General features: G+C 39.7%; 1 protein-coding gene across 20 annotated transcripts in view; it reads right to left on the bottom strand.

Annotated features, from left to right (window-relative positions):
• Nucleotides 1-27,213, bottom strand: part of DST (dystonin) — a 308,980-nt gene that overhangs the window by 164,173 nt on the left and 117,594 nt on the right. For 19 of the 20 annotated variants that reach the window (XM_061989556.1, XM_061989537.1, XM_061989540.1 and 16 more), the window contains 2 exons: nucleotides 26,177-26,269; nucleotides 5,562-5,728 (listed from right to left, as the gene is read on the bottom strand). In XM_061989556.1, coding sequence (XP_061845540.1) covers nucleotides 5,562-5,728; nucleotides 26,177-26,269 — 260 coding nt within the window. Of the gene's footprint in view, nucleotides 1-5,561; nucleotides 5,729-14,268; nucleotides 14,430-26,176; nucleotides 26,270-27,213 lie in introns of those variants that run through there. The other variant, XM_061989547.1, reaches the window with a different exon arrangement.

Raw genomic sequence — 27,213 nt, 5'->3', positions numbered from 1 at the left:
AAAAGGAAAATACAAATCAAGAGCATTTACTTAAAACACAGTCTAGTGACAAGGAATGTGTGAAGACCCCTGTGTGCAGACAGCAGTGTCTCCAGGAAAATCTGGGCATTATATGTTGACTCAAGTCAGTCTCCAACTTTGAAGTCTGGCTTACAGGTTTTTGCTATGTATGATATGATGGTATGAAAGAAACATCACGTACTTTTTAAACCGCCTGAAGTCAGATTTCTTTCAACACAACACACTGAAGCAAATAACAGACGTCTTCAATGAAAAATTAAGCTATAAAAGGCCAAACACATAAAAGATGAGACACACACAGAATATTCTCGAATCTCCTAGACATATCAGCAGCTTTCACAAACGGCCTGATCACACATTCAAAGAAAGGTGTGGAAGTTCAAAAAGGAGTTTGAAAGCTGATATATTTAAACAAAACCATACAATTAACAAACCTGGTAAAGTTCAGTATTAAACCAGACTTTTTTGTTTGATCATTTTATTTGGTTTTCTACGTAAAAACAAATATTCACACAGAGTAAAAGTAAGAAAACCAAAATCAGGAGGAATATCTCAAGAGAAACAACCTCATGCACCAGGACAGGCTGGGGACTGACCTGTTGGAAAGCAGCTCTGCAGAGACAGACCTGCGACTCCTCGTCAATAATAAACTAACCACGAGCCAGCGATGTGCCCTCATGGCCAAGAAGGCCAACGGCATCCTGGGATGCATCAAGAAGAGTGTGGCCATCAGGTCAAGGGAGGTTCTGCTCCCCTTCTCCTCTGCTGTGGTGAGGCCTCATCTGGAGTCCTGTGTCCAGTTCTGGGCTCCTCAGCTCAAGAGGGACAGGGAACTTCTGGAGAGAGTCTAGCACAAGGCCAGAAAGATGATCAGGGGACTGGAGCATCTTCCTTTTGAGGAAAGGCTGTGGAACTGGGGCTGTTCAGCCCGCAGGAGACTGGAAGGGGGACTTCATTAATACTTACAAGTATTTGAAAGGTATATGCCAAGGGGATGGGGAAACACTTTTTTCTGTAGTGCCCAATGACAGGACAAGGTATAATGGCCAAAAGCTGGAACACAAAAAGTTCCACTTAAACTTAAGGAAAAACTTCTTTACTCTTCAGGTGAGGGAGCCCTGGCACAGGCTGCCCAGGGACAGTGTCAGTCTCCTTCTCTGGAGGTTTTCAAAACCCGCTTGGATGCATTCCTAAGTGACCTGATCTTGATGGACCTGCTTGAGCAGGGGAGTTGGACTAGATGATCTTTAGAGGCCATTTCCAATCCCTATCATTCTACGACTCTGTGATTCTATGAAAATCCAGGGCCTGCAATGGAGCTCCCTGAAGCAGCTCTTGAGGCTAGTGCAGATCCCCATTCATCTCCCAGAGATTTAATTATGTACAGGATGTTTTAAATGGAAGCTTTATATACTCTTCAAGAGTTAAGCTGAGTAATCTTACATTATAAACACAGACCACTGGAAGCTGCTGAAAACATAAGCAACCTTCTCACATGAAAAGAAATTACCTTCTCCTAAATTTGGAGAAAAATAATCAAATTGTATATGAACAGCTCAGAGTAACTTTTCCCTCTCATTTCTGTCATTCATAAATTTACTTTCTTTGTTTAAAGAACACTGCAAAAACACTTGAAACTCATTCATACTCTCTACAGAGGCAACACAGAAAGTATCTGAACGCTCTTACATAAAGCTCTGACCCTTGTCGCTTGAGAGGAAAGAAAACAAATATCCTGCATTTGCTCGGGAGTGCAGGTGACTGACTTGAGAGTATGTTCTCTGTCCCATGCACATTGTCCATGTCCCCAGGCTCAGCGCTGAGTGCAGGCAGGGCACGGAGCCAGCAGGAGCCCAGCTCACCCAGCTGCCACATACCCATCTGCCAATCTCCAGCAAGATGCTGCAACAGGTACTACTGTTAGTCATGCCAGGCAAATGTCAGCCTTCTCCTGCTTCTCCCACACACCTTGCAGGAAGCTATGGCAAATCCAGGCTGTCTTCCTGAATTTCTGCATCATAAAACTTAGCTGGCTTGCACCAAAAGGTGCTGGGATCCTCTGCCAGGACAGAAAAAAACAAACGGAGACAGCTACCAGCAGCCCAGATGAGACAATCCTCACCTGCTCTTAAGAGTGGGTGGGCTGTCCATCCTGCTGAAGGGAGAGGCTCCCTGCCCACTGGGGGAATGACTCACAGCCCAGCTCCTCACTCAGTGCTCCACAGCTCCAGCAATTTCCTGTAGTCTTAAAGCTGATGCTTACTTGAGATCTAAAACAAAAATCACTTCTGCCCCAAAACGAGGTAATTAATAAGTTGCCACTCCAGTCCCCTGTCACCTAGAACTGGACAGAGACATCTCCCAGTCTCATCAATGACTGACTGCAGGGATCATGCCAGACCCATATAGCTTGTGCTCTTGATGGTGCATCTAGAAAAGGCCTGTTAGCCATGGTGGCAGGGCTGTGAGCACAGGGTTTACCTGTCTGTGCTCTGGCTCAGCTCTGAGACAGTGTGGCTCCTGTCCTATGGGAGCTGTAGGTGCTCATCTTTGGGCCCCAGCTGAGCTACAGCCCTTGCAGTGGTGCAGCCCAGCTACTGCAGCCCAGCCATGGGGCCACATCCAAAGCCCAGCCTCAGCCCACCCCCAGAGAAGCACCCAATTCCTATGGCTGAGGCTGCTCCAGTGCTCCCAGCCATCTAGCTCCCGGCTGGGGCAGTGGGACAGGCCTGCCTGCCAAGTCCTGCCCTTACGGATCCTCCACGGCGAGCCTCTGCCACTGTACTGATAGGAGTGTGTAGTTTCGACTCAACACCCACCTTACCATTGCTCAGTATAACTGCAATTCTAGACACCAGTAACATGCCTGGGTATTTCTGAGACCTCTAGTTATTACTGTTGTAGTACTAAATGTCCTCCCCTTTAAAATTAGGTCTGGGCCCACTTAAATCCCTTCCAAGGCTGGCAATTGCATTGCTGCTGAAGAACCCTGGTCCCACTGACAAAGAGCAAATACTCTTCCGGCCCAGAGCTTGTGGTGCTTCTGTAGGGAGAGGTTATCTCCAGTGAGCACAGCACACCTGGCACAGAAGGGGATGCCACGTTGCACCACGGCAGACAGATTGAGCCACCCATAGGGGCGGCCTGCAGTGGCCGCAGCGCAGTCCCATCCCCACTGCCTGAGAAGGCATCTTTGGTCACTCCCCCTGGTGCAGCACACCAGCTGTAGGATGCTCCTGACACCACCTGTGACCCACCAACTGGCAGTCACAAAAGCAGTCAAACACAGCCTATAGAGAATAGCTGCCAGAAACACACACATTTTGTTAGTGTTTAACCTACTTACTGCTCATAACATAAACCAAGCTTTAAAAGAGTTCTCTGGAGTAAAACATTCTAATGAAAAATAGCAGATTACTGTTTTGGAAGATGATTCCTATCTCGTGAGCAATAGCTGGAAATTATCATCTCTGTTTTAATGGTACAAAATGGCAAAGGAAAGAAACATAGAAGCTCACTGAAATCAGTATAAGAATCTCATCGATTTCATCAGTAAGCCACGGTCCAAGAATCTGTAACTTCTCACAGCAAGATAACATCAGATAAGGATGATAAACATTCCTGGGAAGGACATGGGATCCTTAAGTGGAGAAGTTACATTTACAGGAAGAGGATAAGCTAAATGGAAACTGGCACAGAAGCACACAAAACGGGGACTCTGCACTTATGCCACTGAATCATCTGTTTTGTGCAGTGCACTTGGGTCAAAGGTGCCTGTGCTTCCCTACCAAATCGCTGTAAATAAAACCCATGACACACTGCCAGAAACACTGCTCCTGCACAGCAACTGCAGGTACTCAGTCATGTCTCAAGACATTAACACAGCACAACCAGAAGATAGAATTCAAGGTTTTCATCATTTCTTAACTGATCTGTACCCCAAGTTCTAGTTGCTGAGCTGTAAAAGCTACACTGCTTGATGGAAGTGGTGTAAGGCTCTGAAGAAGCTCTGGGAAATATTTTCCATTAATCCATCTTGTTAAGCTCTTTCCTTTTTTCCATTCCATCTCTCTGAATCTTTCAAATTGTTTATTTTTTCAAATACTTGCCTGTGCTATGTTCATCCTTTTGGCTGCTATGCTCTGAAGTAAAACAGTCTAGTCTTCTGCCAGCTATTTCCCTTTGTCTTGCCAACGTTACTAAAAGAAGACTTTCTTGTTGGCATGCACCTCCTCCCTGACTGGCTACCCAGAACAGAAGCACAGTCAGAAAAAGACCTCATTGATTCAGATGCAGCTTCATCTCACCATGAAGTTATGCACTGCCACAGCTAACTTCTCAGGGACTCAGAGCACTTATAGCCTCTCTACACAGTGTGTGAGGAAAAAGCTGCCTCTGCTTTGACTCATCTCCCATTTTAGTTTAGTGTCCTAGTTCCCCACACCACATGAATGTTGGCTCTGCCCAAGCTTTTTACTGTGGTGAGCCAAGGAGTCCCACAAGAGGAAATCCAAGAACAGAATAATATGCATGAAAACATACCAAATTTGGCTTTACTTGACACACTCCTTTAGTATAACATCAAGGAAGTCATCTATCCTCAAAATGATATGCACCAGGGCATACAGCACAAACTGTATGTCCTGTAATAAAAATTAGAAAGCTGTAAGCTTTGTACAGTGAAGGACAAGTTAGTACACATCAATTAGTCCAGTGTTCAGTATACTCTCCCATGTAGTCCTTAAGATACAAGCTTCCTTCAGGAGGAAGCAGGAACCAAAAAACGCACAAAACCAGAGCGGTGTCACCAACTACGAGGGAACACAGAGCACAGCATTGATCTTAAATCTCATTCCTCTGATGAGCTTTGATGTCAGAGTCAGGTTTGTCAAGAGGCCTGTTCTTACTTACAATCTAGATTTAGAAATCCTCTCCCACATATATCTTAAGCTGTACTTCAAAATAATTACCCTTTAGCTTCTAGACAGAGTGATCAGTGATTCTATCAATGCCTGTTTAACTTTGTAAGAACGTGGTCACAACAGTAATCAGTAGCGCAATTCTCTTCTCAGACTGAGAACATTCAAGCCAGCTGATCTCATTTCCCATGAGAATACCCTGTCATTTTACAGAAGCCACACCTCAGAGGAGATCCAGACTCCAAGCAAGAAACACAGAAGCAGCTCTAGGCCAGGTCCATCATAAAGCCATACAGGGAAGAATATGGGGATCTTAGGCATACCTCAGGTCACGCAGCAACTGATGGCTTTCATCAGTAGTGCCATTTTGGACTTTTGTTATCTGCCCTGCCTATACTTAAAACGTCAGTATGACAAAAAGGGACTATGGAGAAGTCTATGAAGAAGGAGGGACACACAAGGGCTAAACAGGCATCTTTTGTCTGCAAAGAACTGGGAATTGTCCAGGAAAAGCAAGTGACATCTCCACAGTTTCATGCTGTTACAGGCATAAAACACATAGTCCTCTATGTACACTAAAATGCTGCAATGAACATTTTCCAACAGAACAAAAGTGCTTACCTGTATTTATGAATGATGGCATTAAATAACCTTCCATCACGCCAGCAAGTAGTGAAATTTTCACAACGTATTCCAGCATAACCCTCGGTTGTCTGCTGCGACCACAGAAGCAGCCTCTCTTTAGCAGACATGTCCTCAGACTCTCCAGTAACATGGATATCAGATATCTAAAATACAGTTAGCGTAAATATTACAATTACATGTAACTCATAATCATGTTTAAAATATTGCAGAAATCCATTCTGTGTTACTGCAGAATCTTCTGTCTCTGCATACATGAATATTATGATTATTCATGTACTATATTAATATTCTTTCACATCTTATGCTTATTCACTCTTAGTTTCTTCAATATGAAAGACAAAATTCCCAGTTTCACAATTTTCTTCAGTTAACTAGTTCTCAGCCTCTTAACTTCTGTGGACAACAAATACTATTATGTAATGAAAAATATTTAACTATGTCTACTTTATGCTGATAATGTGAATAATAATCTATTTTAATGTATTATACACATTATATATAGTTTTTATATAATTATGCCTAAACTACAATATAGTTTTTATATATATATATAAATAAACTATACAATACATCTATACAATACCCATATTTATATTATTTATACTTCAATTTAACTACGGTGTTCCTCTCTTCAAAGAGGTTAACTTATAATATATGCTGTTCTGGAATTCAGTAACAAAACAGGCATTTACAGTGAAAACTGATAACAGTAGGTTTAGGACAAAACTTTCTGAAGTATTTTTAGGAGTGACTGAAAGATTATAAATAAAAATTTTACCTGCTACCAAAAGTTTGCTTTTGTATCACCTAAGAATTACCAACTTCAAGTCAGGGAAAGCAGGAAAGTACTTTGTATTTTACATACAATTACTACTTTACAGTACATTAAATTCTCCCCTAATTAAATTCAGTCAGTTTGTGTAGAAAACTACCACTGTAAAAAAAGGAAGCAAACATTTCTCTAGTTTGCACATGTATTGTTTGCACCTCATATTATTGAAATTGTATTCAATAAATCTGAACTGCAAGGCAGAACAAATAGAAGGCATGTCTTGAGAAAGAAAGTGATATCTCATGCTATCTTTCTCCTAAATGACCACTTTTTACCACCTAAGTAAACATCAGACAATATATTTGTTGTTATGAAGAACTCAGGTAGAATGAGGCACTACATAAAGACTCATGTACCATAGCTCAGACATTACAAAAATAATGCTTTGGCAGAGGCAAGAGGGTTTGAGATAGTACCAAGATTTCTGGGTGGACAAAAAGTACCCCTTGAAATCTACACATACAAATTTATCTTCTGCCTGGGCTCTTCCTGGGGGAATTCAGACAGGCTAGACTAGAAACCATGTGTTTTTCTCACATTAAAGCCATGCAAAACATATTGTCAGGAACAGAGATGTAGCTTTCCTACTGATGTTCCTATGTTAATACCCAACAGGAGGCAGTCGAAAGCACCAGAAAGCGAGGGGCTTAAGTGAGAGCCTTGGAGACGTCAGGACAATGTAGCTGCTGCAGTCCTCTATGTAATTTCCATTTAACCACCTTTCACATTTTAGGGGATGATGAGCATTTGCACCCATACAGTAAGCTGTAAGTAAACTTAATGCAGGTAAAAAATTAATTTACATTATTTTTTAAGATAGTATCCACAAGACAGTTGTGAAAGCAGTTCTACTGGCTCTAAATAAGTGAAAGATAGAAGCATCGATTGCTAGAAAGTCCAGTTGTTTTACCTGTTCAACTAGCCCATAAATACCTCTGAAGATTGGTGCCATTCTTTGCATCCTACTGTCTCCAGCTTCAATGCTGAACATTTTTAAGAAGAATCAAAGAGAGGAAAAAAAACACCACAACCCTTTCTGGTTAAAGCACTGAAGAGAAACACATGCAGCTGTGACTTTATAAATTTCTAAGTATCAAGGTCCTCCACAGAGTATTTTCTACATGAAATCACACAAAACACAGACAGCATGATGAGTGAAGACAATGGGGAATCCAACATAGCAAAAGACCAAATCTCTCTGAAAATTTTCTGGTAAAAATCTAGGGAACTCTTCTGCAGTGTAAGGTTTCCTTTCTGTTGGTAACCTTTATTGTTTGGTATTTCAAAGCAAGAAAGCAAGCTAAATATTTTTTTTAGGAGTTTTAGTTTCTATTCATCACAGAACAACCAGACAACAATATAAATGAAGTCAACCATTTACGAGTTATCCAGACAATGCTTCTGAAAGAGGTGATGTCATCTGAAGTATCAATACAAAATTAAAAAACCCTAAAACATTGTAATTTTTCCCTTGTCATTTTCAGGAAGTCCTCTGCATGTAATCCTTAAATATCACAGTTTTTGGTATAATCTAAGCAAACAAGCGAACAATGTAATTTGCTAATGGCCGTTCCTTACTGCTAAGCTCAAACCTTTAGCCTCCTTCACGGTTAACTGACCTGCGATGGCTATGTACATTTCAGACTGCAGAGAATGCAAACACAGCATATTTGAATGCACATTAGATTCCTCTGGAAACAAGGGATTTCAGACATGAGGGCAATCTGCTGTTACATACAATCAACACTTGTAGCTATGGAGCCAAACAAAAGGAGAATATTTCTTCTTCTGAATGTGACCACTCAGCAAGCTTTCAATCCAAATTTTGGGTGGCTAAAATAATAATTTAGCTCATTATCTTAACATCAAATGTGTTTTCTACCGAAATTCTTCCAAGCACCATTCAGCACTCTAGTAGGCTATCAAAAGAAAAAGGAATAGACTAGACTGGTTTTAAAAAAATGAAATTGCTTTTCACTGGTGGAGGTAACTCATTTCAGTACATGTTAAGGAACACTAAAATTAGCCTGAGACCCGAAACAGCCTGAGCACTTCTCTAAATTAAGTATTTCAGATTCCAAGACTAAGATTTCAGATTTTTTCATAAACACTGAATTCACATTTTAAAAGTATAAAAATAAACCAAGGGAAATGGTGAGTCAAAGAGCTGTATTTTCTTATGCTTACAAATAAGAGCTCTACTTTGCAAGATGCTCTATTAACTTGGAACTACTTAACAAGTGAAATACTACTCCCACCAAAATAATATGACACAGATACACAGAGCAGCAAACAGTTTCTGTGAACCTTTCATTCTTATATCCCATAAGCTTATCATTTACTCAATAGAAACTGTTACTAGAGGGCATTTGTTCCCTAAACATGGAACAAATTATTAAGTTTGCACAAGTTTGAACAGTTGTTTCCTAAAGATACAGTTCTCAAAATTATTTCAAAGCCTGTGAATTACAAGTTATGCAAGAAAAAGTGACAGAGGTAACTCCCTGCACAGCCTGTCTATTTCAGAATCAGTCTTCATTAACACTAAATACTCTTCTTGTTTACTCCTGCTACTGCTAGTATGTTTTCTCTGACTGTAAGTTTCCTCTCTATTACGCAGTATACAAAATCCATACACTAAAAAGCCTCAAGCTCTTGCTTGCACTGATTTCAGTGATGTGGTTTTGAGTCCAAACAGCAGAGCATATCAAAGAACATCTTCCAAAAGAGATTGACAGTGGTACTGGCTTTCTGTGATTTATTTTTCAGAATGCTAACAGAAGAACAATATTTGGTATAAATAGTAAGGAGTTTTACCTCCAATTCCATCTTATACCTATGGTTCGAAGCAAGTCTAAGCTTGACATAATCTACTTAAATACACAAAAGTATAAAATGGGCTAGAGATGTATGATGTATAATGAAATGTATTCTAATGTCTGTTATCCCTAAACCAGAAAAGTCCAAAGAACACAAAGAAATGGAAAAAAAACCAAAAAAGAATACATGAATACAGAGAGATTTTGAAATGCTATTTTCTACCTAAGCTAAGTAGTTAAGTCATGTGTTGTGTTTGAAAAGGACTGTTGACAACATGTTGAGGGAAGCACAGTTATAGGAATGGAATTTGAACTTGCACGTGACCACAAGAAGTCATCTCCCCAGACGTTACAGTTGGACTTTGTGAGTTTCCATTTGGCCATAAATTCAAATGCTCCTACTCATCTCTCACAAGACTCCGTGGAGCTGCAAGTCCAGCTTTGGGCAACACACTTAAAAAAATACTGCATCAACTGAAGCAGATCAAAAGAGAAAAATAAGGATGACAAACATCTAAAAATAATGTGACCTGTTAGGAAAGACTGAAAAATTTGGTTTATTTAGTCTAAAGTAGGGAAAACCAAGAAGAGATGTGACAACAGTCTTCAAATATGCAAAATGTCGTTGCAAAACGTAATAAATCAACCCTTCTAGGAACAGGAAAAGAACTAATGAGTTTAAAATGAGCATATATGTTTTCAGCTAAAATTTTGTAATGCAAAAGACTGATAAGAACTGGAATAATTACTTGGGAAATATGTGAAACCAACAATAAGGCAGACACAAAAGAACAAGTATCAGTCAAGAATAATTTTTCATTAAGTTATCTTGCCTTCAGATACAGTGATGACCTATCCAGAACCTTTCAAGTCCTAATTTTGTAGTTCCATCAATGATTATAGATCTCCTTCATTCATCAGCATTAAAGACTAATTGCTCCTGCTTACAAGTGTTACAATGAAGCAAACAATACTTTGTCAATAAAGCAAAACTCCTGACTTCTGCAGCTTTGCCCTGCAAACCCCAATCTAGAAGATCAACTCCCTCCCTTAACTGTGTTACATGATTAGATAATACAAGATTACGATAGGATGGTGAACATAGCTGGAAGGTGTCTTGTTATCCTACAACTATTTGCAAGGATAACTGCATTAATAAACAGATGCCTACTTGTAAGTACTCTACTGAATACAATCATTACAAACAATCTATTTTTTTTTTACTTAAGGGCAAGAATATTGCCTTTAATCTGACCCAAATACATTTTTTTTCCGGTTAATTATTCTTATTACTACTGTAGATAAGAAATCCACTGTGTCAAACACTGACACTTGAGGAACCTGCCACCAAGACAACAGTTCAACACTAGAAGCAGATGTTTAGATATTAGTTTAGATTTTTTTTTCTATAAAACATTTATATCCATCAACTGAAACTGAAACTACCACAAATTAGACTGGAAGAATAATGACACTGAGTAACATGATACGGAAAAGTTACTGGTTTTGGTACAAGCAAATAACCACCAAGAACTGGCAGTAACATCAGCTGGTAGCTATCTTTTGCTGATACTAAATGAAAACCGCGGCTTGTTTCAAAACAGGACACAATCAAATATCACAATGGCAGTATGCCCTATAGAGAAGCCAAAACTACACCTTTATTTTGATTTTCACTTCTACCTGCATTGTGCTGAAACATCATTCAGAAGGGAGGAAGGAAAAGGAAAGAAATATGAAGGAAAACATGGTTATCAGGGGGAATCAACAGGGATTCACCAAGGGGAAATCCTGTTTGACCAACCTGATAACCTTCTGTGAGTGTATAACCGGCTGGCTAGATGAGGGGAGAGCAGTGGATGTCATCTGCCTTGACTTCAGGAAGGCTTTTGACACTGCCTCCCTCAACATCCTCATCAGAAAGCTCAAGCAGTGTGGCTTGGATGAGTGGACAGTGAGGTGGACTGAGAGTTGACTGAATGACAGAGCCCTGAGGGTGGTGATTAATGGCAAAGAATCAAGTTGGAGGCCTGTGGCCAGTGGAGTTCCACAGGGATTGGTTCTGGGGCGAGCCTTGTTCAACATCTTCATCAATTACCTGGATGAGGGGACAGAGTGTACCCTCAGCAAGTTCCCTGATGACACCAAACTGGGAGGACTGGCTGATTCCCCAGAAGGCTGTGCTGCCATTCAGCAGGATCTCGACCAGCTTGAGAACTGGGCAGAGAGGAACCTCATGAGGTTCAACAAGGACAAGTGCAGCGTCCTGCATCTGGGGAAGAACAACCCCATGCACCAGTACAGGCTGGGGACTGACCTGTTGGAAAGCAGCTCTGCAGAGAGAGACCTGGGAGTCCTGATTGATAATAAACTGAACATGAGCCAGTAATGTGCCTTTGTGGCCAAGAAGGCCAATGGCATCAAGAAGAGTGTGGCCAGCAGGTCAAGGGAGGTTCTTCTCCCCATCTAGTCTGCGCTGGTGAGGCCTCATCTAGAGTATTGTGTCTAGTTCTGGGCTCCTCAGCTCAAGAGGGACAGGGAAGTGCTTGGAGAGAGTCCAGTGCAGGGCCACCAAGATGATCAGGGGAATGGAACATCTTTCATACAAAGAAACGTTGCGGGAACTGGGGCTGTTTAGTCTGGAGAAGAGAAGACTGAGGGGAGATCTTATTAATATTTACAAATATCTAAAGGGTGGGTTTCAGGAGGTTGGGACATCCCTTTTTTCTATAGTAACTAGCAACAGGATAAGGGGTAATGAGATTAATCTAGAACACAAAAAGTTCCACTTAAACATAAGAAAAAACTATTTCACCGTGAGGGTGAGGGAGCCCTGGCACAGGCTGCCCAGAGGGACTGTGGAGTCTCCTTCCTTGGAGGTCTTCAAGACCCACCTGGACGTGTTCAGATGATCTCTAAAGGTCCCTTCCAACCTCCACCATTCTTTGATTCTAAGGGATGTTGCTGCAGGAAACCTGTTTCAGTCTTGATTCACAGCTACTTTGACTGTAAAAGCTACTAGTGAGCAGTCAGGAATCTAGCTCCAGAACATGCTGTTTACCTGAATTTCACCAATAGGAAAATAGAGGAAATGCAGTTGCATCTATTTGAATGCAAAGTCACAATTGTTTTACACACATAAGACAATGTGCCACAGAAAGGAACTCAAAGGATATATTCCAGTAGTGGGGACTATGCTGTTTCAGAGAGTAAAACATTTTAACTCTGTTATAATGGAAATTAGCCAGTAATGTACCAATGACTTTCCTCTGATGCATCTCTCATTTTGAAAAGCCAACATGCTTTCAAATACTAGCCACGTTTGAGGCACTGTGTAAGCTCAGAGTACCTTACAGCATGGGTAACTTGACAAAGTCAAGTCTATTTATCTCTCTAATCACAATAAAGAAAACGGTAAAAACTGAGATTGGTAATTGCAAACCTTCTGTATCAGCTCAGGCTGGTAACAGGGATTTTGTGAATTTCTCAAAGTAACAGCTTTACTGTTTTACACTGAAAAACAAGACATGCAAATACTTATTTGGTTCTTCACAGGTATCAAAAGGAAAGGGGTCATGACTTGGTAAAATAAGCTAAAGTCTGAAATCCAGTCTTTTTCCTGGATTTGTTTTCAAATCAAAGCCAGGTGCTCTTAACTTACTTATACTCGCAATTTTAGGTGAGGAAAGGAAACTGTATTGAAAATCATACATTTCAGCAACTCAGAAATTTAGCCTGATCTGTCAGTAGATTTCATACTTGTACCATTATGTAGTGTTTTCTAGATATCACCAGCACAAGTCTCAATATTAATGTAGCTGCTCAACAAAAGCCTCACTTTTCCCCATCTTTCCCCTGTGGTAACATGGGATATATGCCTGACTGGAGTAATAACTGCAGCAATATTAGAATTTGTATTATTCTGATTATACAGGAAAAAAATGGTCATGCTTGGCTCAACAGACAAAGCCTCATATTCAATAAAGACATTCAAATCAAAGCTGTTCCTGAATTCCAGCTAGTATTAACAGGGCAAAGATCTCTGTGTGTATTACAAGGCTACTTGTACTACTGTGTACTGTGTGTTGTAATTGGATGTGTTATCTGTATTTAAAAATTAAGCTCAGAAAGTATAATTCGTTTCCTGTTACTAAAGTAAATGACATAAACAACAAAAGTGAAGTTTGCCGTTTGCTCAAAAGAGCACCTTTGGCATATGTCCATTCCCTCTGTTCACTCAGCTCAAAGCTCAGAAGTCTCTGCTGAGCAAGGGAAATAAGTTTTGAACCAGATCCTGTATTGGCATTTGATCCACACTTAGAGATTTCAGTTGCACTGAAGATGAGTGGGGCAGAACAGGTAATATGGATTGAATCAGTAAGAATGGATATCAACAGACAGAAACTTGTTTTCCTTCAGATATTCTGCAAGTAAGCTCATATTTATTTTATTGTAAAAGGAAAATAGTCCTACCCTCAGAGGAAGATGGAATTTCAATAATAAATGTTAATAGGTCATCTACATAATTTTGCAGGAAAGATCTTTTAGAGGTAGAGCATTAATACGATTTATGTTCACTTGTTCTATTTCAAGTTGTCTACATATTTCTAACTTTTTTCAGTTCCTATTGGCTATAACTGAAAAGAATTAGAAATACTCCTTTCCTTGACATAAGACCCAAAGGAATTACAAGACTGTCAAGAGTTGATAAGAAAACTTACTGCAGATACTGAATGTGAACTTAATCAACTCTCCAAAATTAACTCCACCTTCCAGAATCATTGTAACATGACAATCTCCTTCCTAAACCAGAAAATAAACCAAACTACAGACAGAAAAGCAGTATAAGGAAACAACAATACTACTGAAGTACAGAGGTATTACTTAACTTGTGAAAAAGACCAAGTAATACATTCTGTCTGTATATAAGCCTTTTACCCAGATAAAAGGAGATATGTTTGTAACATTAAAATACTGTTGCAGTACTTATTAGCTAACTTTCAAATATCATGTACTGTGCTAAAATATTTACCTTGCTCCTGTTTGGTGGAATGCTAAATAACGCATTCTCTTTTGGCAGTTCAGAAAGCACAGCATCAGAAGAACAAACCTTCTTTTGTTCAAGCAGTGGATCACTTTTGCTTTCAGAAAGAAAATGACACAACTTTTCAGATTTACTGATTTCTGGGACATCATCAACAATTCTGCAGGAAGTTACATTTAATCCAGTTTCTTCGCGTCTGCCTAGAAAGTGAATGGCAGAATCCAAACTGGCTGCTTTTCCATAATAAAGACCACTAGATTTCTTCAGGAATGCCAATTCTCTCCGGTTGCCATCCTCTGAGCATTTCCTTTTCCATGTACAGCATTTCTCTGAATTCCTCTTGTCTTGTTCCTTTAACCATGTCTTTGTTTCATCAGATTTGGTGAGCCTCTGATCACCAGGAAAACCATCCTCACAAAGAGAATTGCTCTTTATTTCACTTGGTAAAACTTTTGCTTTAACGAGATCAGCTGAAAGATCTGTACTCACAGGCAAAGCATTTCCAGCCACTGTCACTCTCCGGTGGAAGGAATCAGCCAATCCCACACCCTTGGGACAAATCTTGATGTTTTCTGAAATCTCCCCTTCACACTGGCTTTTTTCTTCATTTTCTTTAACCTGTATTGAATCTGGTCCCTCCTCAGTCGATTTCTTTCTCCTTTTTCTTCTGAAATATTTTCTTCCAGGGGAATGTTTAGCTGGGCTTAAGGGAGCTTTGGCAGGATCTAAATACTGCTCTTCCTTTTCAGCCCTCACACATCCACAGACATTCCCCATTTGGCTTTCGGTAACTCACAGTCACAAAGTCTCGTTCACTCCAGTATATTTACATACACTTAAATCCTCCTCAGGAAGTTAAGAACTGCCGTTTGCACCGTAATTTCTTCCAGACTTCGTGTCCATCCTTCTCAGTACGTAGCCATTTTGCTTATGAGAAATGCACACGCAATAAACGTTGTGGCACAGTGCCCAGGCAGGGCCTGTGTCTGATTAGACACTGTGGCTTATTTCTGGCCACCAATCCTCTTAAATAAACATCATTGCTTCAGCACTGAGCTGTAATGCCAATGGCCTTTCACAGAGATGACATAGCACTTATGAGCAACAGAAAATTCTCACATGCATTTTAACTTCCCCTTTCATTTAGTAACTCGAGCAAGATAAAGTAGAAAAATATGTAGCAACCTTTGAAACTATTAGCTACACTCCCAATCCAAAAGTAAGCAGCACAGCAAACAGCAGGGATTTAGTTAGCAGATTTGGTTTGCACTTCATATGTTTTTGTTACGTATCCAGTGATCCACAGAAGAGAAGATTAAAGTGAAGGATCAGAGATTGCTCTGACAGCTTGTTGGAGGTCAAATTTTGATTTCTATGGGCAGTTTTCATAGTAGTCGATGTGATTTTTCACCAACTTGTCATTATAAATAACCTGCTGCTTCACTACTATCATGCAAGTGCAACAGCTTGCTCAGCACAGTAGTGCTGTGGGAGATGGAACTTCGCAGCACATTTCAATCTTCTGGCAGATAAAGGTGAAACAAATTGAAAGATCCAGCTTGCCTAGAAAACTGTCCAAGGAGTTCAGTACTCCTCCTATGTTCCTGTTCTGTAAGCATCTCTGTGGAGCTCTAAACATAACAGATAAGAACGGCATCTAACTACACCTGCAACTAGGTAGAAATATACACTACTAAAATGCAAGCAAGTCTAATCACCAGCTTATTTTGTTTTCAAGCTTCCACTTCATTTTTATTACTGATATGCAAAACCTACTAAACCCAACACACATCAGCAGGGATAGATGTGTGTGTCTTCTCATGCTTAGAAAGAATTACAGAGCGACTCGCTAAGCATTATCAGGTGTTACCATTGAGTTTCTCTTGCTTATTTGAAAAGGAACTGCAGTAATGAAACCCAGGCACTTTATCCCCAGGGGCCAGTTCCATTGAAATAGTCTACATTTTAATGACAGGATCTAGAATGAGCACCACAGCAAATAATTAGGATCAGCCTTCAAAGAATTTCCAACAATACAGGTGTTCCTTGCTGATTACTCTCAGGGCACTGGGGTGAAATTTGAGGGTAAGGATTACAAAGTTTGATACTGTAACACTAAGGGACTAGCAGGCTGTTACAGAACACTGTGTACCAGTGACAGATGGGCAACTACGTACAGACACAATGCTAACATGTTTCTTTTCGAAGTAGGTATTTTATGCTATGACCATACTCTTTCATGGACTTATTCTGTATTTACACTTGTAGTATGCTCAACATGTAGTTGTGACATTTGCTCCCTTCGCTCACAGTAAAAAAGATGTATTCTAGTCAGCTTAGAAAAGTGACATTCAGCCAAGACCAGAGAACTCACTTAAAACACACTTCCACAAGGGACTGAGTTCTATCCTGAGTTGGTCTCACCTCAATTAACAGAAAAGCACATTTAAAAAAATCAGTCTTTGTAAATGACATCACTGTACAAACAAATAGCTTTTATGCCTGAAAATATATATCTCTTTCTCCTCTATCATCAGAAAAGATGACTCAGGAAGTGCAATGGACCAAGACTGATTTCATTTCACACAGATACAGCTTCTGGTTTAACATCAACATGTCTAATAACAATAATATATGGTCAAATGTAATATTAAAATATTACATTCTGTACTCTTATGAAAACGACTGATTACGATTGTGATAAAGCAGAAATCATGTCAAATGTTAAAGCATCCAGCATTTGAATGAATTACAAGTTTTCATGCTATATTAACTGTCTAATAAAAAATGTATTAAATATAGCCTACCACTAGTACATTGCCAATGCTGTTCTTCCACAAACACCACAGGAGTTAAGTATTTGCTTGAAAATACTGCAAATTAAATTTTCAATGCAAGTGCCTATTTAAATTGACACATGGGCACTGAGGTTACTAAACAAAAATTATATTAGACTATTTAACTGAGTTTTAATGGAGTGTGCTTTAGTATTTCTTTTAATCTGTTTACATCTGTTTAACAGTCAGCACAGTAACACCTTCTTCCAAAGAGAAAACCTTCCTAAAGCATTGTGTTATTTCAAAACTCCTGTTAGAACCAGTGGCATGCTGTCATAAAAATGTCACATCAAAACTTAATTCAAGACAGGTCAGAGTGAACACATACTGTTATTTTACAGTTGACAATTTGCATTTTGTAATGTAATCTGCAATTGAGAAAGTCTTCCATTTTGCACATTCCCTTTCATAAATATATTACATTTTGATTATTTTTTCTTAAGAGTAGACAATTCCCTTTTTCTGAAAACGAGGTGCCTCTGAAGTGGAATTAAAAAATAGAGGCACTAAAAATACAAGAGTGAGTTCTGAAACACTGGCTACAAAACTCAGTGTTCTCAACAATCCTGTCTTACTGCTAGATATTCCAGGTCAATTTATTTGAATGTACCTAGTAAACCTGCATGTACTACAATTCAACTGTTTCTAAATATTAGCTAGGAATAAATGTATCTCAAATTATTACAGATTATTAGCACTATTTGTGCCTTTCCATCTTCCTAGAAATAGATAGGAACTATGGATTTTAATAATAAATTTACCAGCTGTTTCTGAGTGAGAATTCTCTACTAACAATTCCGTCTGCCGTTTCTTGTTTTCCTATGAACCATAAAGTAACTTTATAGTAACTTTAACTAATTAGTTTGAATCAATGAAAATATCAAGGGCAAAAGAATTTACAAACTACATTTATATCAGCTATCTGGTTTTTAATACAAAAGAGTCCGTGCAAAATCATATTCCATGTTAACGGAAGATGATATATGAAACTTCAAGGAACTCAAGACAAAGTGACTGCTTTCAGCTAACTGAAATTCCATAAAGCCATAACTTTAGTCTAAACAAGACAGAGATAACAGGATTAAACTAGAGATTCAGAAAACAGAAACTGAATTTTTTTCTAAAACCTGTCTGCTAGAGCAAAACCAATATGATATTCTGAAGCATCAAAAGAGACTACCACTGAAGACTACAAAAATGACCATAATATAGGGATGACCTGACCACAACAGTAACTTTGTCTCAGATATCTCACTATACTCAAATGGAAGCTCAGCACTGGCTATAGCTGAAAATTCAGACGACGAAAGTTGTTATTAGTAACTATCATGGATGGTTGTGATGCTGTCCTTTTTTTTCCTTTTTCTTTTTACAGAAAAAACAAAGACACAAATTTTTACCTACCAATGCCAAGCAGTTTTAGGGAGAGATTAGCAAAAGACATTTTCTGGCACATAAACCATCAAGAACTGTAATGTGAATAAGTACTAGACCAACACTTGTCTGCAATTTGATCAGTCTTAATCACAAACAAGAGTCTAATATTAAGACATGGCAAACAAAAGATTACCATGGAGACATGAAATAGCTCATGCAGATCTGTATGGGTCTGCAATTAACTCTAGATCTCTGTAACTTGCCAAGCACCTCTGTGACTGTGAAATGCATAACATGCTTAACATAGGAAAGGTGTATAACACATTACAGTGTCAATGCTGTTGAACATCTGCAAAATGCTGAGACCATTTATCCATTGTACATTGCTAATTTTTGTCTTAAACTTGGTTTCACGCAGTTAGCAAATGTTGTAAAGGAAAATTTATTCCACTTTGCCAATAAAACCACACCTGGTATCCTTCATCCTAGAATATCATAAAAACCCTACTTTTTTATGGTGGTTTTGGATCTAAGATCCTTTTCCCTCTTTTTTTGTTGTTGTTGTTTATGCAACACGTAAAAGCATGAATGGGATGTGCCACTTGGTATTAGAACAGCATATCAGATAATCAGCAAGCATTGTTGCTGCACAGTCCAAAGGTCACAAGCAGAACCACAGAAGATCAACACAGGCCAAAAAGAAAGTGAAAATTCAAGCAGCATAAGATCGAGAACAATGCAAAAAATAAAGTCTTGCCACCACAAACAAAAGGTTATATTCAGAGCTGTTTGAGCTGTACTGGCAACCACTGCTTAAAATCTGAAAGAGTAGTTAAGCTTTCAGGTTCCACTGAGGTGGCAGAAGTCATGACCCTGAACTGGAGAGCTTTTATATCCAGTGAGATGGCTTACAAAAAGATAAATTTGTTCTTTGGTGGTGGTTTTATGGGTTAAAGGCTGAAGACAATAAAATGGATGAGCTAACTACTATTTGTAGGGATAACATCTAAATATGACTCTGCAGTAAGCCTTAATGTTTCTTGTCCCTGATGGGATTCAGATGAGTCTCAGGAATGCCAACAACTCCATATCCATTTTCTTACCCGAGAGTTAGCAATTTTTTTTTAACTGCTGGAGAGGTCTGTAAGACATAACTAGGAGTTCAGTTGAGGAAAGATATACAGGAGCAGTACCAAATGCTGCACAACCTATCTGCTGCAATAGCTGAGTGGAAATCACAGCTCCTAGGTGGAATACAGTTTATTCTATGACCACTTAATAGTCAGAGATTAGAAACTGTCTGCATAGATCCATCTTTAAATCTTCGAGAACATCAGACCTTGAATTTTCTAGCTATTCAATCCTTAGGCACCAAGACTCATGGCTTGGGAAAGACCCAGAGGCAAACTTCAGAGCCAGCTACTGTCAGCCACCCGCTCCCAGCAGAAACATGTGCCAGAAGAACTCTGAATGAAGGCCAGATCCAGTTCTCTCAACTCCACATTCCCACCTCAGGAGAGCAAGCAGTATGTCTCTTGTACGGTGACTCCTATCAGATTTAACAGAGGAAGGTGCACACATCCCAGAACATCCCATTACTTCTCTTCCTTCTGCATTAGAACAGCCCACTACAGCTGAGCTCCCTTCTCCTCCTCTGGTCAACCTATGTGAAGGCCACTGCCTTCACGATTAATGCAAGAGTGCTTCAAAATCACTGCCTGCATCACAGGCTCTGAGCACCTAATTGCAGCAAGGAGTATCTGGAACTTGAGAAAGGGATGGGTAACTGTCTGTCCCTCAGTCAAGTTATGCATAACAAATCCAGCCAACACAAGTGAAAGCTTAACTGCTTATCTGTTGGACCAAATGAACAGCCTATACACTGCTTTAGAGCAGACTGAAAAAGAATTAATTTTGCCCAAAGGTTTATGAGGAATTAGCAGCAAAAAAAGTATTTGCTGGCTGACAAGAAATGTGAAGAAGTTCCACGTGCCCCAAGGAGGCCTGAGAGAAACGCCAGAGAGGCTGGACTGTAATGCAATGTCTGGACACAGCATTACAGACTGGAGCCTTGAAAATTAGCATGCCGCAAAGATGACTGACAGCAGGGACATGGGGAGGATGGAAGGAAAATTGTTTCACAGCAGTTCCTGAGCTGCAAAATTATGATGAAACTGAAACATAAAAAGTCTACTGAGTCATGACTTAGCTCCAGAGTTTTTTAAGGTCTGAGTTCACAAAGGCCTAATTTTGGATGCCTGAAGTTTCAAGTTTTGCTTTGTTTTGATGTGGTTTTCTCAGCCAACTGCAAATTACTCTGAATATTTAACATTTGTTAAATTAATGAACATTTGCAGTGGTTTGAAAATAAATTATCAACAATTTTCACAGAAATTATACTAAAATTGTGGTTACTTACTGAGACCAAATTCTGCTTTTGTTTATAGTTTCTCATCTCCAATGTCATCAAGGAAAATGCACTCAGTGTTGATGGAGTCCATTTAAGTATTAATTTGGATATTTACACATAGAGCCTATAATTATACAAAATACTCTAATCTGATTTAGTATGTTCTACAGGTGCCAGGAAAATAACTTACAGTAGTTATTGCATTATGAAACTGAATTTTTTTAAAGCCACATATATGCACAGATTGAAAACTTGCCTACATCCTGCTAAAATACATGTCTCAGGGATTTTCAGTACTCACAAGGAAATTATTTTCTCACATGTTCAACTCATTAAAACACTCAATTTCCTATTTCATCTTTTCTGTATCTTATATGTAATGACTTGAGACACAGAAGAATGTACCATTTCTGGATTTGTGCAGCTGCAAAACTAAGCTACAAAACTCAGAACAATTATATCTATTGAATTACAGGTACCAAGTCACAAAGCCGTAACCATCTCCAAGCACAATTCAGATGTAAAAGAAAAGTATTTCTCAGAAGTATATAATCTTTTTTTTTTTTGTCCATCATGTTTTTCCCCAAAATCATTCCTAAAGTCATTCCAATACTCAGAAGGATTTTCTGTTCTAAGGAAATATCCTCCAGATAAGTGCCATGACTCAGAGAAACAAGAAACCACAAGCAACAGTGAAAAAAAATCATCCCTGGCATCTTGACTACCTCCCAGGTTGCATTGTTACTAGAGTACACTTAAAGATGGAGCAGGGGCAGTAACTTCACACAGCAAACAGCTCCTTAAACTCCCTGAGAGATTAACCACTTCTGCAAATGCTGGGAAAATGTAAGGGGTTGTTCAGATAAAGACATCTCAATGTAGGTGTCTACATATCCATGTTTACACGCTGGATAGATCTTGAAGGACCATTTTAACCAGTAGAGGCAGGATTTAGTTTCCTAAATTCCTAACTTCTAGAACATTTTCAGATATCCTGCTATATCCCAACTAGCCTCCAGCTGCAGGTCTAGAAGAGTATGGGTCTCATAGATCTGGTGTCTTATTAAAGAGCTTCACATGCATGTCCTGGACACCCTAGCACATCTAAAATGTCCCTCAAATGCCATCTATCTAGGGAACTGAATCGAGAGCCTTGGAGACCTAGTTAGTACAATCAATGGATCCCGAAGAGTACTCTGAAGAAGAAGAAAGTCAACTGACCATCTAGAACATTTGAGACAAAACTATTTGAGATAGCTATATGGGGATAGCATATAAATCACAGGATCTAAGGAAAAATGCATCCCACCGTATATGCTACAAGATATCACGTGGCATCTCAGATTACTCTAAGAACCTATGCTGGTCAACTGAATAGCTCAATAGGTGCTAGACACCTATTGTAAGTGATATAAATTGCTCCACCAACCTTACTTGCTTTATTTGCTAGCCTTCCAGGCCTCAAATCAGTTGCTAAACATGTTTACCACCATTTAAAACACGGTTTATCATGCCTGATCTGTCTCTTTCCAGAGGACAGTGGGTTTCCCATAAGACCTACGTCATGTTTCTTGTACTCATATGGATGTCTCATAAATCTCCATAAACACCAATGTTTACGTTTAGTCAAATGAAGTAGGTGGTTAGCTGACTCACTCTCTAGGCTATACTCACTTTATAGATTAAACCTCAGATTGACGTTCAGATTGTAAGATTACAGGGACAATTTAGACAATGCATATGAACATAGCCTCCCATAAGCATATGGATTTAAGTGTCTTAACTACAAACTAAATTTCATCAGACCTTTCCCAACATCTATAGGATTACTCCATGCATAAACGCAATTATCATGAAATTTCATTCCTTGGCAAAGATTCTGCTGTTAAGACTTTTCTGTTCAGATCGATGTGAAGACAAAAAATATGTGAGGTGGAAGTATGCACTTTCTTCTGAACATCCTTATATATTCTGAACCCAAATTGGCCATATACAGGTGTCAATGACACCAAACTGCCATACACTTCCAAAGTGGCATACACGTTAATGCCAGGCTAGCACAGATAAACACAGAGGCGTCTCTTATACCACTTTCTGCAAATCCTTTCTGCAGCCATTAATGACAAAAACATAGCATAGACAGTGGCCAAAAGAGGTGATCATCCCCCTGTATTCAACGTTGGCATGGCTTCACCTGGAATATCGCATGTAGATCTAGATCCTGCAACTTAGTAAGGATGTGAAGGTCCCTAAATATGTTCAGTGGAGGGCAACAGAACTGGTGAAGTGGCTGGAAGATATGTCCTGATAGGAATGGCTAAGGAATTTGGGCTTCTCCAGTTTGGAGGAAAGGAGGCTTGGGGGAAAACCTCATTGCTCCCTACAGCTTCCTGAGTAGGGAAAGTGGGGAGGGATATGCTGATCTCTTATCCCTAGTATCCAGTAATGAAACAAGTGGGAATGGTTCAAAGCTGCATCAGGAGAGGTTTAGACTGGATATTAGGAAGATAAAACTTTCTTGACCAAAGGGAGAGTCAAATGCTGCAACAGGCTTTCTATAGAAGTGGTCAATGCCCCAAGCCTGTCAGTCTTTAAGAGGCATTTGGACAATGCCCTTAATGGCATGCTTTAATTTTTGGTCAGCCCTGAATTGGTCAGGCAGTTGGAACACGATTGTTGTCAGTCCCATCCAATTGAAATATTCTTCCATTATGAAATATTATTCCACTATTATTACATTTTGATAGATCTTCAACAACTGAACTGTATTGGTATGTATTTAGTTGGTAGTTATTGGGGGTCAGGACAGAGTGAAGTAAGTGTGTTCCAGCTCCAATTCGAATGCTTCTACATGATTCATATACAGCTGGCTACACATCAGCTCACCTAAATTAGTTACTTGTAGAAAAATTCTATTCCTCATTTTTTACAGCTCTGACTAGTAACAGCAACCTTCATCACTTCTTATAAGCACCCAAAATTGTGCCAAATGTACTGTGCTTCAGCTAGTGAAAAAAACTAACAATTTCATCCCACAAAAGCTATTCATTAGGTTTAGAAACATAAAATACGCACCAAATAAAGATTTAACTTCCACTAACAGCTTATAAGTTGTTAATAATCTTAAAACACAGTAACATTCAATCACCACCTAATTCTGTGGATCATGCTTAACTGCACTTAAGCCTAGTTCTCTTTCTTTGTATAACTATGTGGCATAACACATTTGTATAACTACTGGCACAACTGGCAACACATTTGTATAACTACTGGCATAACAAGGGGCAGCTGAGGGAACTTCAGGTCCTCACTAGTGGTGAACAGTTACAGGTTTCTCCTTTACCCTGTGCACTGACCTGGGCTAAGTTGTGCACCCAGCTTAGACTACGGCCACATTGTCTCTGGAGTGGTTTTGTGTGGCCAGGTTTTGGTAGCCGCGGGCTATAGGGGTGGCTTCTTTAAACAAAAAGCTGCCTGTAGCTGATAGGGCTAGGGTCAGTCAGTTCTAAGATGGACCTGCTGCTGGCCAAGGCTGAGCCAATTAGTGACTGAGGTAACACCTCTGTGATTAATGTATTTGATAAAGGAAGAAGTTGCTGCACAGATGCTGAATTGCAGCAGTAGCAACAGAAGGGAGTGAAAATGTGAGAATAGCATCTCTGCAGACACCAAGCTCAGTGGAGAGGAGAGGGAGGAAGTGACCAGGAAGTGCACTGTAAGAGAGATTCGCCTGTGGCCTGTGGTGCAGCCCATAGTGAGGCAAGGTGGCACACTACAGCGCACAGAGGCTATGGTGGAGTAGAGATCCATCTGCATCCCATGGAGGGCCCCAAGCCAGAGCGGGTGGACGCCTGAAGGAGGCTGTGACCCCACAGGAAGCCCATACTGGAGCAAGTTCAGGGCAGAACCTGGGAGCTCATGCCAGACTAGGTTTGCTGTCAGAACTTGGGTCCCTGTGAATTGGGAACTATCACCTGTGGGAGGGACCCCACACTGTAGGAGTGGGAAGTGTGAGGAGGCCTCCTCCTGAGAAGATGCAGCAGCAAAATCCATCTGTGATGAACGGACTACAACCACCATTCCCCATTCTCCTGCACTGCTAGGGGGGAGGAGGGAGAAACTCAGGTAGAAGGAGAGGTCAGGGGAGATGTTTTAAGATTTTATTTTTATTTCTCATTTCCCTACTCTGTTTTGATTGTTTCTTAATAATATCAAACCATTTCTCCCCAAGTGGAGTCTGTTTTGCCCATGACAGTAATTGCTGAGTGATCTCCCTGTCCTTATCTCGACTCACAAGCCCTTTGTTATATTTCTCTCTCCCCTGTCCATTTTGGAAGGGGGAGTGATAGAACAACTTGGTGAGCATCAGGCATCCAGCCAGGGTTAAATCATCACAGCTCTATTCATGTCTTCTATTCCTTGTTAGGATTTGCAGAAAGGCAAATTAGATCCTAGCAGTCTTTCTGGCTTGTTAAAGATTTTTTTTTTATTTTCTGTCATAAATCCGCTGTGGGATACTCTTAAGTGAGCCGTGTTTTTTCTGTGCGAGCATGTAATTCTCTGATAACTCAAAATGTCTGCACAGCAGGCAGTTTATCACTAACAATGCTACAGTCACTAAATGGGAATTATCTGTCATCTGAATTACATCATCTACAGCCACAGTCATTGTGAAAGGCTCATTTTGAGGAGCAATTTAACACCACACACTGTAAGGCCGCATTATACTGTACACAATCCCGTCAGTGTACAACAACCAGAGTGCCACCTAGTGTGACCCGCGTTACCATCACTGGGCTAAACACAAATCACAGAATCTCAAAAAGGCTGAAAGTGGCACTTGCTAAAACACTCGTATCAGCAGAGAAACGCAGATACAGACTGAAAAAAGATCTAAAACTTTTGAATATATCTTAAGACTCATCAAAAGAAACCTGCAGAATAAAGTATGACTGTTTTGCCCAAACACTGGAAGGAATCTATCAACTATTGTCTTTAACAATGTTCAAAATTTCTGTTATAAATATATATGTATATGTTGAAGATATTTTTCTCTCACTCCATAGAGAGAAAATTAGCAAACAAAACTGACACTTTCAGATTCAGTTTACATCACAAAATAAGATACGTCATAAAAGCTTCCAAATACACATTAGAGACATAATCTACAGTTTGCACAGCCTGTATAGAGTCTTGTCTAAGTAGATACATTCATAATAACTGTATGCAGGAAGCTGACTTAAAACATACTGTCAAGCAAAACTAGCCTTACCTGAAAGTGCAAAATTATGGTCCATATCAACCCCAAAGTCAATTTGGGATTCCCATCTGTTATGTCGTCATTTCTAATGTTAACCAGTTTCACCTGCCATTGTGGAAAGAAAATACAGACAAAACTGAAATAAATACACCACAAATACATACTGCATTACCCAGCCACAACTATAAAGGATGCATTAGTCACTTCCCAAGCCTCCACTGTTGTTTCTTTTAATTCTCAAAAGCAGAAAGGAATTGCATTCTGGCTGTAAGAAGCCTGTCAGGAAATGCCCTCTCCCACTCACACCAAGCTGAGAAGATTCGTCAGCTGTCACTATGCCGGCTCCCTGTGCCAAATATGTTCATACCAGTTCATGTCAGAGGGGAAAGTTATGGTAAGAGGGGAAAGGATAACAAGAATATAATGATTTGTAACCAATGGACCTGTTTTGGCAGGGGGGTTGGACTAGATGATCTCTAAAGGTCCCTTCCAAACCCTAGCATTGTATGATTCTGTCAGTCTCAATGCAGTGCTGAGATCTGGGAAGCTATCACTGCCTTTCTTCCTCCCCATACTTGCCTGCACCAAAGAAAGAACTCAGCAGCAGCAGCAGAACTCTCCTCGTAAAAAACAAATGGCTTGACAAAATCAGTAATGTACTACCACATTTAAATAAACAATGGCTTAATAATGACAACAATTTCTGCATTGTGTCCATTCAAAGTGCTATGAACGTGAAATGGTTAACAATGAGATTAAAACAAAGGCTGATATTTTGCCACTCCAATGAACTCACACGCAGAGTTCAATAATTCTGCTCCCCTTGTCATATCTTATTATTACACCTAATTTTTCTATATGTGTTATGTATGCATACAGTCTAGCAATTAAAGATGACTCAGCTAAACAGCACCTCATGGTTACGTTAGCAAAGTTACATGTATGTGCTTTTTAACATATATCCTGCTATCAACGCTGAACAAGCAAAGGCATATCCTTCTCTTGATCTGCAGACATACTCTTAACTACTACGAAGGAAAAAAAACAAC

This window comes from Colius striatus, chromosome 2 (assembly GCF_028858725.1).
Source record: "Colius striatus isolate bColStr4 chromosome 2, bColStr4.1.hap1, whole genome shotgun sequence".
In the NCBI taxonomy this organism is placed as follows: Eukaryota; Metazoa; Chordata; class Aves; order Coliiformes; family Coliidae; genus Colius; species Colius striatus.
Note: the sequence above shows the minus strand (reverse complement) of the source record. Positions and strands in the feature narration are given on the sequence as shown.